General features: G+C 44.6%; 1 protein-coding gene across 1 annotated transcript; it reads left to right on the top strand.

Annotated features, from left to right (window-relative positions):
• The first annotated feature begins 7,812 nt into the window (after positions 1–7,812).
• cdc42ep3 (CDC42 effector protein (Rho GTPase binding) 3) lies at positions 7,813–14,223 on the top strand. The gene is made up of 2 exons (XM_084376059.1): positions 7,813–8,312; positions 12,398–14,223. The coding sequence occupies exon 2, from the start codon at positions 12,624–12,626 to the stop codon at positions 13,701–13,703; it is 1,080 nt and encodes a 359-aa protein (XP_084232185.1). The 5' UTR covers positions 7,813–8,312; positions 12,398–12,623; the 3' UTR covers positions 13,704–14,223.
• The last annotated feature ends 1,220 nt before the right edge of the window (positions 14,224–15,443 follow it).

The following is a 15,443-nucleotide window of genomic DNA, read 5'->3' as shown; positions in this document are numbered from 1 at the left end:
GTGACTGTTCCCAGCTGTCCTCCCTTGTTCACACACCCCTGGGTGCCCTGGTAGTCTGCTGGACAACCAGAGAGAGGGAGGGAGGTCAGTGGGCCAGGATGAATTTATTATTTAATCAGACCACAAAGGAGACAAGAAATAAGTAGTGTGCCATTTTCTAATTGTATGTTCAGTGGTAGTCTGGTGTCATTGGGTTGTGTCAGTGTTTTTCTCATGGTTGGTTTGCAAAACAGGCAGCCAGCGGCAGAGCTGATGCAGTGGATTGTGAGCAGTAGTTTCCCCAGTAAACACACCAACCAATTTGACTTTTTTGCAACTGTAGCGTTTAATTTATACAAAATTAATGAATGCAGCTTAAAATCCACTTCCTGTTCAAACCACAGGCCATACTGTGATTCCAAACAATAACAACCTGTTAAAACATAAACTTATATGTAGCTTTGAAAATGTTTATGAAAGATTATTAATGCTAAGCTAATGCATATGAAGTAAACCAGTATTGGTGAGGTGCGCTTCGCTGCTTTCTAACAGAGCTGCTGATGCTCCAATAGATGCTCATTAATTAAGCAAAGCTAATCTGATTATGCTTCACTTCTGTAGATGTAGAAACCATTTCACCAAATTCTAAATGCCAAATGAGGAAGACAGATTGTTAATAGTTGGTGGCACAAATGGAGTTAGATGTCATTTTGCTACAGAGCGCTGACAGTGTGCGGCCATAATGTTCATCGTCAACTGTCACAAGGTTTTATCCGACATCCTCTGGAAAAAAAGGACAGCAGAAGACAGAGATTAATTGGATCCATTCAGTAGAGATAAGAGTTGCATTCACTGTCTGAAAGAATGAAATTGTCAAATTAAAACTGTTGCGATCAAAAGCAGAGCAGATGGTGTCTTTAAGAAGCCTGGCTCAAATCTTCCCGTGTCTGCCTCTCTGCCTTTCCGTGCTCAACACTGTTTTGGAACCAATTGTGGGCTGCGTGCCGTACATGGAGCTGCCGCTACAATGAGCAGCAATTCCCGAGAAATCCTCAGGAATGCGTTTCTTATTTCAAATTACACAATTAAGCAATTTAATAAGAAGCATGAATGCAATCAACTCAATCAAAGTGCTTCTAAGACGACAGCTGGAAACCTCCAACACTTCCAATGAACTGAGCTTTTGGAGATAATCTCGCCAGATGTTACAAAGCACATTGCTGTTGTGCTGGAACTAAAACCACACATACTTCTATCTAAAGCTGATGAAAAGTAGCCAACACACACTCTCTCTAATAATGTAGAGTGCTCCAAAACACTCCCAGAGATCATAAATACTCATTATTATTATTATATTATTATTATTATCATTAGAATTATTAGTTAAATGAAAATAAATCAAAGGAATAACTTTCTGTCAGTTAATTTAGGACTCTTCTCTTCTGCTCATGTTTCCAGCAACTGCAAAGTGTGAGTCTTTTAATGGACACAACAAGATTTAAAGTGCCAGCTACAAACAGAAACTTTTCTCTTCAGCCCTGGAATGTTATTTACTGACCCAACAGATAAGACTTTCATAAACCAAACTGGAGCGACACATGTATTCCCAAAGGACATCCAAGTAGGCATGAAGAAAAACAGGAAGTAATCATTCGATCAGATTGGAGGTAACCCGACAGCGATGGGTTTCAGTTGAGGTCAGTACCCTCCCAACGTTGTCATGCAACACCCATGTAATATACACCAGGTTCAAAAGTAGAACTGAGCAGCCATTCACTCAGTATCTCACGAGGAATGCTGAAAAATGTTCCTCTTCCCCATGTGACCAGTGGAAATCGTTACTGTCTGGGTCATTGCTCGATAATTGCATCCAAACATCAGTTTTACGCACATTATATCCTTTAATGTGAATCATTATATAACCACGGCTGTGTACATTCTCCAAATTCCGAATTGGTGGAGCATGTTCTCACAGCCTGAAGCTTATTTCTAACGAGGAACAGACTCAAAGAACTGTACAGTACGTTGTGTCCCTCAAGGTATCTAAAGATCTCCACCAGCGCAATGTGAGACATCCATGACTGCTGCTGGTGCTAATATCTTCCTCCCAGCCAATGATGTGAACACAGCTCAGGTCCAGGCCTCCAGCTGGCCTCAACGTGACTCCAGCTGGTATCCTACTCTGCTCACCCCTCATGATACAGGCGAGGGCAACCTGCCAGTTCTCATGGACATAATAATGCTTTGGTTGTGGACGGAGCAGGATGTAGGCTGGTGGAAATGGACTACCGCAAGCTGATTGCAAGAGTACGGGCCTATGGCACGGCTACTGGAATTCCAGTGGGAAGACTCACTACTTAGCAAATGATGTATCACTTGCTCTCTTTCCAAGGATGTGAGCCAGACGTGGACACATCAGCGTAGATGTGGTCAGATAGTGTACTGTACAAGAGTTTGTCTCTTCAAGGTTAAGGAAAAATCCACCTCAGATACTCTTACACCATCATCAATCTGAGATGTTCAATGCATTCCAGGAGTTATCATGTGATGAAGTGTAAGATTAAATTACATTTTCTTGTATTTTCTTGTATTTTCCCCTCAAAGTTTGTCCTTTTCCCATTTCCCAGAGAGCATGCCTCAATTTGCTGCAATCAGCTGTGGTTTAAACGTGGACGTCACAACCACGTCGAGAGGCATAGCAGTGAAGATAGTGAGCAACAGCATTAATGAGTGGGTGTTGGCAAGTTTTCCCTTTAGCAAGATTGAAGAGTGCCCCTTACTCCAAATGAGGCGTGACTGTGGTTGCAATGCATTGTGGTCTTTTGAAGCCGTTATTGGTCAAGTGCTAAGGTTGGTATATGTGCCTTGTTTATGAAGATTTGTCAATGTCAGTTTGTTTAAGGCTGCATTGATTTTCTGGCCGCTAAGGGACTGTGAAACAAGCCGTGAACACAACATTGACCGTTGTCGGGGCAAATGTGTTCGCAGACAGCTACGTAGTAACACCTGAGCAACATTAGCATAATATAGAGTCATGTTTCTGACTACCTGACAAATGTAAGTCCAACTTTTACTGTCTTTTTAGGGCTGTTTTGGTCTTCACCAACTCCTTCCTTGAGAATGTATCCGGCTCTTTAGTTACTACAGATCTTTTTTTACTAGCTAGTCGCTTACTTTTTCAGTGTGACATGTGGGGCAAGTAATGTACAGTGGTTTTCAAGTACATTTTTAATGCATTTTTAAGTATTATACCTGTAACAAAGTATTTCTACACAGTGGTATTGTTATTTTTCCTTTACAGGATCTGATGACTATATCCAACATTGAATACCAGCATTTCAAATCCTGACCACTTGCTGTCCTCGCTTTTGAACTCCACCTTTCACCTCACGCCAAGTTTGTCCAAGTTGCTAAAATAGGTACAAAAGCTGAGGTGCTACCTCTGGTGTGTGTGGTCTGCTGTAATTCAGGAGGGTGCATCGCCCGTGCATACACACAAAAAAACATTTTGGGATACGGCCACAGAGCAAGACAGTGTTTAGACTACCCACAATCCCCTCCTCCCTCCCTCCCTCCCTCCCTCCGCTCGGCTGCACATCTCCTGCACTCAGAACATTGGCCAGTGCCCTCAGGATCGGTTCCCTCCCTGTGTGCTGCCTGTGGGGCTGGGAACATTGTGAAATGTTTACTGTCAGGATGAAAATAAATGTGCGCATGTGGACCTACAGTGAAATAGTGCGACCCTGAGAGAGAGCTTTGATAAGACTGTAAAGGAGGCAGTTATGGACGAGGCTGTCAACATGTGGCGTCAAGTCTCAAACTGTTAACAATGTATATTGAGCATTTTGTTCATTTTAATGTTATGAAAACAGTGAAAAACGTTGTGAAACGCCACTGAAACTCCTCCTGAGTTGTAGGGAGGAATGTTGTTGTTATTGCTACATATATCTTTATTATTTTAGAGTTCCCTGTGGAATTACTCACACTAACCTTTTCAATACCCTCCTTATGAGAGTTCACAAGCTGACATTGCACTGTGTCCACACATATGTGCAAATACTCCCCATCTTTCTATCTTGATCACACACTAGATGATTACAGCACGTAAAAACTGGGCAAACTTCCATCAGACCGTCACCGGTTTCAAATAACTGCACTAAAATCCAGCAGTAGGAGCAGCAACCTTTTTAAAAAAAAAAATCAATAGTCGAGCTTCGTGATAGTGTTTCATATTCCTCACCTCACTCACATGGGCCACTTCAGACAGCAAGTGATAATGATGTAGCTTACTCCATAATGGGTGTGAACACATGCGTCGCAGCAGCTGGAGGAGGAAGGGTGGAGTCGGCTGATGTGTCAACCGAGTGAGGTGATAACATGAGATTAGAACTGAATCTGCGAGAAGGGAGAAAGTCTTCAACAACGCTTACTGCAGGCTCATTACACCTTGTGAGTTACAACAGGCAAGAGCGACCTGCTTCTTTAAAATCCTGTTTTTCTAGGTTGATTTACTTTAGTAGACAAGGACAGGCTTGTTTACCTGACCTAAGATCGGCACGTGGTGTGTCCGCTGGAGAAAAGTAACCTCAGTGGAACAGTTTAGACAGGACACCTCAGACAGAAAGCTCTCCTTGTGTAAACGGCAGAGACGTGGGCCGAAGCAGGCCAAGGCAAATGAGTCTTGAACTGGAATAAAAAACGAGTGTCATTTCTCCCAAAAACAAAAATAAGATGACAAGCATATTCCTGGCAAATACTTCCATATTCAACAGAACACAGCATACAGTTTATGTTAGTGTCTTGAGTTTGGTGAGGAAAAAAAAAACTCATTCACTTCAATGGTGACTTTGGTAACACTGTAATAAGGCACATTTTTTTTAACTAATGTCAGTTGTGACCTATGACTTTATAAATGTCAGAAAATCATTCATTAAGCCTTTATAGATCAGTAACAAGCCAGGTCTGCTGGGCTGAAAACAATCTGTTTGTCTGGTGTATTACTTTCAACCTTTAGCAGACAGTACAGACTTTATGACTAATTAAAAAGTGTGTATGATGATATGTTAATGACTTGCTAACATGTAAGTACAGACTTGATGACTTAATAGAAAGTGAGTAAGACCACATTCACAACGTAGCAAAATAAAAACACCATTGCTTTGCTCCACACAGGGTTGTGAGGAGTCTGTGGCAGCTAACATATCTGCAAATAGTAATGAGTAAAAACACTTTAAAAGAGCTTTATGTAAGAGTTTTTGTTTAAAATTAACTAAATATAATCACCAGAGTTTGAAGAAATAACCACTGATGTCATTTATGGTAGCGTCGGTTCTGCCCTAAATCCAACATGAGAAAATGAAGCACAACAACAGTTAGCCTAACACTGGCATTTCCACTGCTGGAGACAGATGTTGACAAGTAAACTTATGTACTCATAGCACCTTTAAACAAGTTTTATAATCTCACCTGATCTGTTCTGGTGAAGCCACCAGGCAAAATGAGCTACATGTAACAATATGATTGGTGATATTTTACTCAGGCGATGTTTTTATTTTGTTTCTAATGTGATCATGATTTATGGTTCATCATTCAAAAACACTCCTCATTATTTTTTCCTCCATTTTAAATTCACAAGTAGTAGCAAAGGTCAGCACAACAAGGATCAAAGCTTAAAAAAATGTAACCTTTCGTTGCCATCAGTGTGTAGATATAATGCAGAATAATCTGTAGAATGACACTGAATGTTGTGGTAATGTCATGTTGCTGTGTTCTGAATCTGACAAATTAATTTAATTTCACCACTTCCTGATTGATCTGCAACTGAAAGAGTGACGGAAAGTGAAAACTCACTTCCAGGCTTTATATTTTAGAAACAATACATGCCTTTCCTATCATATCAGCAACACTATCAAATGGTGAAGTTAGCTAGGAAGTGGCTGAATGCTAATGTTAGCTGTTGTCTAATGGAAGCTAATGGGTTATCAAATATGTTGTTTAACATTAAAAAGTGGCTCGATGTTCCTCCAGATTTTCACTATCCATTGTCTTTTCGGTTGCTGATCATTAGAAAACAGTGAAGTGATAACGATTTGTCAGATTACAGCAGTGCGAGAATTCACCTACCCACCCTGACATGATGTCAGTGGAAAATAGCAGCTGTATGAATATTACCTCTGGAATTCTGTCCTCATTCACTCTGAAATTACAATGCAATTTTGATATAACAGTAAAAAAGGAAGCACATGTGGAAAATAAGCAAATGTTTAATGGCTGAATTCCATTTAGCTGCATCAGTTTCTCGGTTATGGTATTTTGCATGCTGGCTCATGCGGTCAAACTGTCATGGTTTACTAGGTCACTAAAGAGCCATTGTTAATAAGTCAAAAGACCTATTAAGTTTAAGAATATCTTGCCAACGGACTGCAGCCAGCTGGCTAACACTGACGCACTTAGAAAGATGATTAATGTGCATTACCCTTGTGAATAAGTAAATTAAAAGATTGATTAACCATTTATAAAGTAATTACAACGTCTCCTTCACTCACTGAATTTCCCATCCCTATTACTACTTTATCTTTCTGGGGGGAAAGTACATGGAGTTTCCATGGTTGCAATGGTCCTCCTAAATGAGAAGACAGTGTTGTGTGTTCTACTTACAGATCATGTGCCGGCCACATGGACGCCGCGATGACATCACCCCCAGGCGACACAACAACACCATGCTAAGAGGGCTCCATTCACAACTGCTGTTTAGCTGGTGCTAAATAACGCCTGTGCAAGTTAAATAGAGGGTGTCTCAGCAGCGTAAGCTGTCCACAAACACACACAACCACTGCATTCATTCATTTAAGTGGAAGACTTTGCAAAGCATCTCATACGGCTAGTTATTACAGTGGTGCATCCATGACATGAAATATAGCAGCGGGGGAAAAGCAGATTAAGGAGAGTGAGCTATCCAGGCCAGATATAGCAGGAAGGAGAAGCGAGAATTTGAGGTGTTTGCAGAGGGATGTGCCGCCTCATATGACCGACAAGGCAGGATTATCGTTTAGGTACGACTCCGGCTTGTGAGGACATGCATTCACCCCCTTTCTTAACCGCAGACACACACACACATTGATTTAAAATACAAGCACCCCTCCCCCCACATGTGTCGTTTGCCCCTTTGTAATCCACTGTACAGGCAGAAACACACACCTCTCCTATGCTTTCCCCAGCCTCTTCGGGGGGCAACTACACAGCAGCGTGTGACATCACCTCTGGGCTGCACCGGTTACCAAGGTGACAGGATTTTTCTTTTAACTACATAGGAATAGACCCAAAAAAATGGATGCACCGGCGAGGTTTGCCGTGTCCTTGACTTGAGGGCATCAGGTTAGAAATGTGTCTCTGTCTTTGAATTTTAATCATATAGAGCAGCACAATTCTCAGAAGGTCTGTTTTTGCTGCAGCTCTACCCACGTGCCGTCCATCAGCTGGTTTTAAAGTGTCCCCTGCATGTGCTGCAGTGCTGCAGTATTCTGCAACAATTAGTCACACAGTGTCGCCCCGGCTGCAGCTTCGAAAAATAAAGACCAGTGCACAAAATGAACAGAATTAGGCAATTTTGAAGAGGCAAACAATTAAAGGGTGGGTGTGCATGTGTGATAGACAGATAAGGATGGAGAGGAGAGGCTTGAAAGACAGACAGGAAGAGTCGAGTCAAGTGTCTGCCGGCTGCATTTACAGAATAGCTCTTATCAGATTTGGGCAGTCGCAAAAGTCAGACAGGGTGAGGCAGATGAGGGAGAGAGAGAACACACATTAGTGAACATATCATGGACTGTTTTAGAAGTGGAGAGACAGCCAGACATCCCATGAGGCGCGCAGTGCTCATTTTTTCGAGCCGGGGCTTGTGATCACTCGTCACCGCAGCTCCACCAAGGCGCAGGAAGCAAGGAGGATCCTCAAAACACCACAGAGCTGCTTTAAAAAATCTCAGCTCTGGGTAAGGAGAGAGAGAGGACAGACATGCACAGGTGCCGCTAGAGAGAGAGAGAGAGAGAGAGAGAGAGAGAGGAAGAAGAAGGAGGGGGAAGTTGAGGGGAGGTGTAGGAGGAGACTTGACTTGAATAGGAGCCGGAGCGCAATTCCAAAACAGCTGTCCGGCAGACGTCCCAGTCGACAGAAGTGCAGCCCCGAGGCAGAGCAGTGTCAACATGCCACAGGAGCAGCACAGCAGCCACCGAACACACACATACTGACACACACACACACATCAACCTGGGGCTGCAGCATTCAGGAGAGCACCAGCGATACCTGGGAAGGATCAAGACCTCATCGGAATATCTGAGGTGAGTGAGATCAGAGATGTGTTACAGTAATCTGAAATAGTAGGTCGGATGATGTTGCTGCAGTTTGCTTGCTGTCACGGAAGTGTCCGGGTTCTTTGTGAATGTCTAGACCAGAATATGATATTGCTTAGTAACAGTGAAACGTGCAGAAGCATGCATTGTAAGTTCAGCTTGTGTCTCACAGACGCTCTTCGTGTAACACAAGAGCTGAACTGTTAAGAGGAACATGATATCTTCCCCGCTTTCCAAGGGAGACATTTTTAGTCCAGCTACACATTTAAGGCATGTTCCTCTGAAAAAAAATGCAGAGCTGGCTTTGCCTTTATCTCTCGGGGGAAGGAAAGGAGTTTTTTTGTTTTGTTTTGCCAGTATATGTTGACATTCCCTTCATGTTTCATGCGCTTCCATTCGCTTTCCTGCTCATCTCTGCCAAGGATAACTCTGGCAAGTGCCGGCCATGCTTGCGGGTGGCACACGAGGAGAGCGAGAAAGAAAGACAGAACAAATACTCCACCCTGCTATTCGCCCTGGTCCCAGCACCGCCACCAGGCCCCCGAAAGTTAGGCCTTTGCCTATAATTGAGGTTTTTTTTTATGAAACAAACAGCTCGGTCTATTCTGTAAGGCTACCATTACCCTCTGTGGTATGTGCTTTTTATAACAGCCCCAAAGAGAGGGTCTTTCTGCTATTCAAAGGCGTGACAGAAGTCAAGGCTGGTTAGATGTCAGAGGAGTATTTGGAAACTTCAAACTTCCATGAAGTCGCTTTGAAGACAGTGAGAGGATGATGATGTTACGCTGACCACAACTATGACAGTGCAGAAGAGCATGCTATTTTTCAGCGGCACTGATGTGAAATGTCAGCACAGTAATCCCATCACAGGAGTAATATTTAGGGGATGCACAGTTTCTATTTTAAAGAATGAGGAAGTCGTATGCAGGTCGTATTTTGAACAGCTGCTCTCGCTGTCCATCCCTCATCGCCGGCTTCGGAGCAGTTTACTGTAAACTGCAGAGCATCATTTGTTTAGTGACACTTCCTCTAAGAATACACTGACCCACTTGTGTCGCACGTGACTTTGAGGTGTCCAGAAATACCCAGACAAATCGTGAGTCGTCACTTTAATTACCAGATACCAACCCCACATTTATCTGCTCCAAACTTTCATCACCTCGGTCCTTCTGCTGCCCCCCTCGCTTATAACTAACCCTCCGAGCACGAGCTGATGAGGCAAAGCTCCATTTTTAAAGAGGCTGGAGTGGCTCCAGATCACTTCATGCCCAGACAGATAGCTCTTGCTGACCCAATGACACAGTGGCTTTATCCCTGCAGCTCCCATTATGACTGGATGGCTGCTCAGGCAAGCACTTCTGAAAGGAAGGTGCCATCAGATCCGCACTTCCCCGGAGGTGTAAATGAAACCCGCGACCGCATTCTGCGGAGGTGGGCGCCGCTGAGCCTCGTACCAGTCGACACGTGCCACAACGCCTTTTATTTGGAGCACTTCCAAAAGGAGGGTGCAAATCTGGCCTTGGCTTTGAGATATACCAGAATACACCTGCTTGACTATTAACAGCCTGCAGATACACAAATGGATTGATTGGGTCAGTCGTCTTGAGGCATACTGAGCCCTTGTAATTGATTAACTTCCTTTTGGTCCAACAGAAGCTTAACTAACATCACTATGACTCTTGAGATTCTCTACATATACTCAAATCAATGCTAATTTCCATAAGCCCTTATTAAATTAACCCTCATACTGGTAGACATGAGGATATTGTTTTCCTCATGCTTTTCTCTCAGCCTTCGAAATTCCAGTCATGTTTGTCATAGAAGCCAAACTGAGCCACCAGCAGGACGGCTGACGTGAAGGTCAGACCTCCAGGCTTTCACCATACCAGCTGACTTCTCACGGGCCACAAGTGCTGACCTTGAGGATGCACAGCAGATGTCCCCCTGAGTTGGATTCTTCTAGAGGAAGACACAAGTTCACACAAGTTCAGTCCATACTATTGATTCCAGCCAACATTATCATCTATTATAATGCATGAGCTTTGCGCTTTCCCGTGCCACTGGAGAGCAGAGGGTCCAAACAAACCAGGCGGATGTTATAATTTCATCAGGGCGGCCAATAATCAATAGGAATGCTTGATGGGAAGTGTGTCAGCCAGCAGTGCAGCAGTGACCTTCTATTCTTAGGAAAAAGTTAACACAGATATGGATATGTGCACCCTGAGCCCACAGGAAGCAGCTTTTGGCGTGCTGCATGCATTTGTCTCCCTTCCTATCCAAGCCCAATTTCCCACTGCAGCATCTGAGCATCAGCTGTCAAGGTCAGAAATGAGTAAGAAGCAGCAGGGAAGGGGAGAGACAATACAACAAGGGAAAAGAAGTGGGAGGAAGAGAACAAAAATAAGAGAAGAGCTGGAACTAAACAAGCCAGGGATTTTGCTGTAACCCCCCCCCCCCCCTTCATCAAACACTGCAGCACTCCTCTTCGCCCTCCCTCTCTCCTTCTCCCCCTTTCCCTTTCTCTCCCTCACTATTAGCAAACAAACACGCTCTCCTTCGCACACATGGCGTGGATTCAAAAGTGCTATCTCAGGCGCCTCGCACTCACACCAGCACTCGAATACACAAGGACTCTTGCCATTCAACACACTCACACATGTTCTGCATCTCTCAGTGTTTGTCATGCCTATATATAGCCCCATAGCGCTCGCTGGGTGACAGGTTTATTTGTGTTGTAATGGCGTCCCCTACTTCACATCACATACAGTTTATTGAAGTTCTGGCTCTCGTACGGCAGACACTGGCGCTATGGCACTTCATCAAACAGGTTGGAAGCTCAAGAATCCAAAATGGATGTCAGTGCAATGGTTCCCAGCCTGCTTTTTTGGATTCGAATACGCAGCAAGTGTCTGTCTCTGTGGCTCCACACTAATGTGCCTGCTGAATAAACATAGCCTACTTAAAGTGTCTCTGATAAGGCTGATGCAGTGCGTCTCTACGGGGTCGGTTGCAGCAGGAATGTGGATGTTTTCTCTGTGAAACCTTTTTGCTGCGGACTTGACCGCCCAGGCGCTTTCTGTGCGGCGGTGCGCTCTGTCAGACGGTCACTGCTGACAGACCTCTCATAAGTAAATATGTCTATAAATGGGCAAGCTCTCTCTTCACTGGTCCTCTCTCCCACCCCCCCCATCATGCACACACACACACACACACACACACACACACACACACACCCTGTCAACTCCCTTCCCTCCACCAAGTGTTTTTCCCTTTCTCCCCGGTTGCTATGTCATTTCAAACGGTCAGAGCGGTTCTCTCCTCTTTTTACTGAGTTCATCCTACACTAAGCTGGCTGCCAACGTGGTGACATTCTTGCTCGGGTCGTAATGGAAAAGCTCAATGCAATCAGGCACCTTTTATCAAATCCAATACTCTTTAATAATGTTTACCCTCCCCGATGCATTGTGCACCCTAGCTGGTACCTCAGCCCTTTATTAAACTCGAAGCCGACCCTCTGCCCATCAAATCAATTCACATTCTGCATCACCTTCTTTCTTAAGATCCACTTGCTCCATAATCCCTCACTCTATCTCCCTCGCACAATCCCCCTAAAAACCCCCCTTCCTCCCCTCTTTCTCCCCCATCTCCTTCTATCTCTGTGCGTGTCTGAGCAGTAGCTCGCTTCTAAAACAGGCTGCCCTGCTCTGATCCTACTAAAGTCCCGCTTTGCTTCCCCTCTCCCAATCTGCGGTCCAGCTGTTCCACATTAGCACATCCAGAGCTGCAGAGGCCAAAAGAGGCTCATGTGTGGAAATGTGAATAGAGCAGCAGAACGCCTTCGACCCAGGCCTCATCCTCCTCTGCTCTGGCTTTTAAGCTTGCCAGATGCAAGATGAGGATATTTTTTCTTGCAAGATCCGGAGTTTATTTGTGGGACTTGGTGACTGAATTTCTTTTTCTGGAAGGCAGGACAGTAGAAAGACTCATCAAAGTAACCTTCAGGGAATTTGTCAGTGCTGAGTTTGTGTTTTTAAAAAGATGCTGATATATTCTCTATTTGTCTCTGATTTCAGGACAGTTGCCATTCGACCTTTCAACACCGTCGGACGTCTACAGTCCTGCTTGGAATCCCATTTCCTGATCGATGCTGCAATTGCTGAGATTATTTTTGGAGTCCTGCATGACTGGTTACTGAGAATGTAACTCGAGCTTTTCCCCAAGGGAACTGTAACGTCCAGAACTTATAAAGCACTTCCGACTTTTCTATCCTGCATATCTGAGATCTCTTCAGTTACAGCCATGCCAGCGAAAGCACCAATATACCTGAAACCAAACAACAGTAAGAAGGGAAAGAAATGTCGCCTCAGAGATATTTTGTCCCCAGACATGATCAGTCCACCGCTTGGGGACTTCCGCCACACCATCCACATTGGCAAGGGCGGAGAGAGAGATGCCTTCGGTGACATGTCATTCCTCCAGGGGAAGTATGAACTTCTACCTGGGAAGGAAGGGGTCCACCCCCAGTATGGTGCCCAAAGTGAGTTTCTCAGAGCAAACAGCACTGGTGATGCTTCCTTTGCCGAAACACCCTCTCCGGTGCTAAAGAACGCCATCTCTCTCCCAACTATTGGCGGCTGCCAGGCACTTACCCTTCCTATGATCTCCTCCACTGTGTTCTCCATGCCCCCAGAGCCATTGGAGGACATCATTGGACCTACAGCTATCATGAAACCTGACAGCACAGAGGAGGTAGAGATCCTGCAGATGGATGCTCTGCTGCGCTCCATGGACGTCTTCGGCAGCGAGCCTTCGTCTCCCTCGGCAGATATCCAGTTGAAGCCTGACGTCCTCTTGGATCTGCTGGAAAACACAGACAAGTCCACCTCTAAGGCAGTTGCCAAAGCCAACAAATTAAACAAGAGTGACACCAGATTTGACAAGCCATCGTCCTATTACATCAACGGTCACAGCAACAGCACCTTCAAAGCTAACGGAAGCCTGAACAGCAACACAAGCACCGACAGCTTTGAGAGCTTCAGTGGTAAAGGGGACTACCAAAACAAGATCTACAACGGCAGCAGGAGTCTCAACAGGAGCGGCAACTGCAATGGTTACGGACACTTTAACAATGACATTACCATGGGCTTCAAGCAGGAGCTCTCAAAGTGCAATGGAGAGTGGGTGGACAGAGACAGTGGGGTGGAGGAGGGCCGCATCTGTGATTTTGAGTTTGAGTTTTCCAAGGAGAAGAGCACGTCGCAGGATTCCCTCGCCCAGATCACGGGGTCATTCCTCTCCCTCGAACTTGATCTGGGCCCATCCATCCTGGACGATGTGCTCAACATAATGGATAAACCCGCAGCGAAGAGCAGGCCTTGAGCTGCGCAGTGGCCCCAGGAGGAGAAAGGGAATAATTAAACTATAGCCATGAGGAGAGAAAGACTCACAAAGCAATCAAAATGGTGTCTGGATATATCATTGAGATGAGAATGAGCTACAATAGACAGAGCTGCTTATGTTTTTATTGTCAAAACATATAACTATTCTAGCTTCTATGGAGTGTTGATTCTTCTTCTTCTTCTTTTTGTTTGCCATGCCAGCCGCATGTTTAAGATGCATGTACTATTGAGTTACAGTTAAAACATGGCCATCGTGCCTCTGACTGTAAAAACGCTACATGATAGATTTGTGTTCTTACGTTGACTTCCACGGTATACACACGATGACTTTGCGGTCCTTTGCTTTTTTACACAGTCTTGAACATTTTGCATTTTGTGACTTTAAGTGTGTTTAACAAGGCATTATTTTGATTGTCACATGATTCATTTTGCCACATGACAGAACACTATGCATATTTGTGTTTTTAAAGATTTAACACAAATAAATTGATTTTGTCCTATTCCGGCTAATTTCTTGCAGGTAATGTGTTCATACTTCAGATCTGAGAGTTTAAGGTGCAGTATGTAAGAATTCATTATCTGTTGAATTCACACCTAAAACTAATAAGGAGCAACACCAGATAAGCCACCAACTGCAGGTAACCGCTAGCTAGTTAGCTCAGTTAGCCATGCAGCTAGCTGTTCAGACTGGGGGGCTCGGAGCACTCGGAGAAAGTATTGGAGTTTACACTGTTAGCATAGGAGCTTTGGACTGTGATGGACCAGAGCTAGCTGGTTAGCATGCCGAACATGCTTTGCAACACAATACATAGACGTCGTAATGTCAAAACTGTTATACCCTCACCTTCTGTTGATAATTTTAGTTAAGTTTTGAATGTTTTCCACTCAAATCTTTTTATATAGCGCCTTTAATTCCAGACATGATTAAGTAAGTCAACTGAAGAGAGGCTGGAAATCAGAATAATGCTGGAAAAAGAAGTAGCACACAGAGAGATACCGAGGAGCTTCAGATTGACAGAGAAGGATAGAATGGATTTATTTTCTCGCCTCTGACATTCCTTACATTCTGCCTCCCTGCCCTGCAGTGGGAGCACCGGTGGGCCTTCATCTGCCCAACCAGGCGCCTGCTCCATTTGTTTGCGTGTGGACGGGACATGCAGAGGAGGGGTCTTTGAAATTCCCTGCATTCCAACCACAGAGCACAAGTGTCCAGGACCAGACATAAATCAGCTGTTTCAAGTGCGGAGGGAGGGCTTCGGTCTTAGAGCTACACTATCTTCAGCCGCAATGTTTATATTGAGATGAGGTTATAAAACATGTGCTTAAGGCAAACTTTGTCCAGTGCTGAATGATAGTCTCGCAGAGAGTCAACAGCCTGGAAGAGCAGGACAGTGATCACCCATACATGCGGCCTCTTGAACTCAACAACCCTTTCGCCCCCCCTTGTCATGATCCTCTGTCCCTTCGGGCCCTTCAGTGTAGACACATGAAGGGTAAGTTATAACAACACCTTATGGAGGCTTATGGCAGGCTTCCCCCAATCACCCACGTGCCGCTGTGCCATGCCGGACTTCCTCACATCCAGAGTCAAATGTACTTGTGCTAGCAGGCTAATTTCACATGCAAATAATTATCTGGGGTTCGGTTTCACTTCTGTCATTGAGCAGGGCCAACGTGGCCAACCTCTCAAAGGCTTCAGAATGTCCGTAAACAACCGCAA

Source organism: Pagrus pagrus (assembly GCF_965226575.1).
Source record: "Pagrus pagrus genome assembly, chromosome: 15".
NCBI lineage: Eukaryota > Metazoa > Chordata > Actinopteri > Spariformes > Sparidae > Pagrus > Pagrus pagrus.
This window is presented reverse-complemented; position numbering and strand designations above follow the sequence as displayed.

Bases quoted from the DNA above. Each gene is read 5' to 3' on its own strand.
- cdc42ep3 (XM_084376059.1), top strand. From the start codon at position 12,624: ATGCCAGCGAAAGCACCAATATACCTGAAACCAAACAACAGTAAGAAG.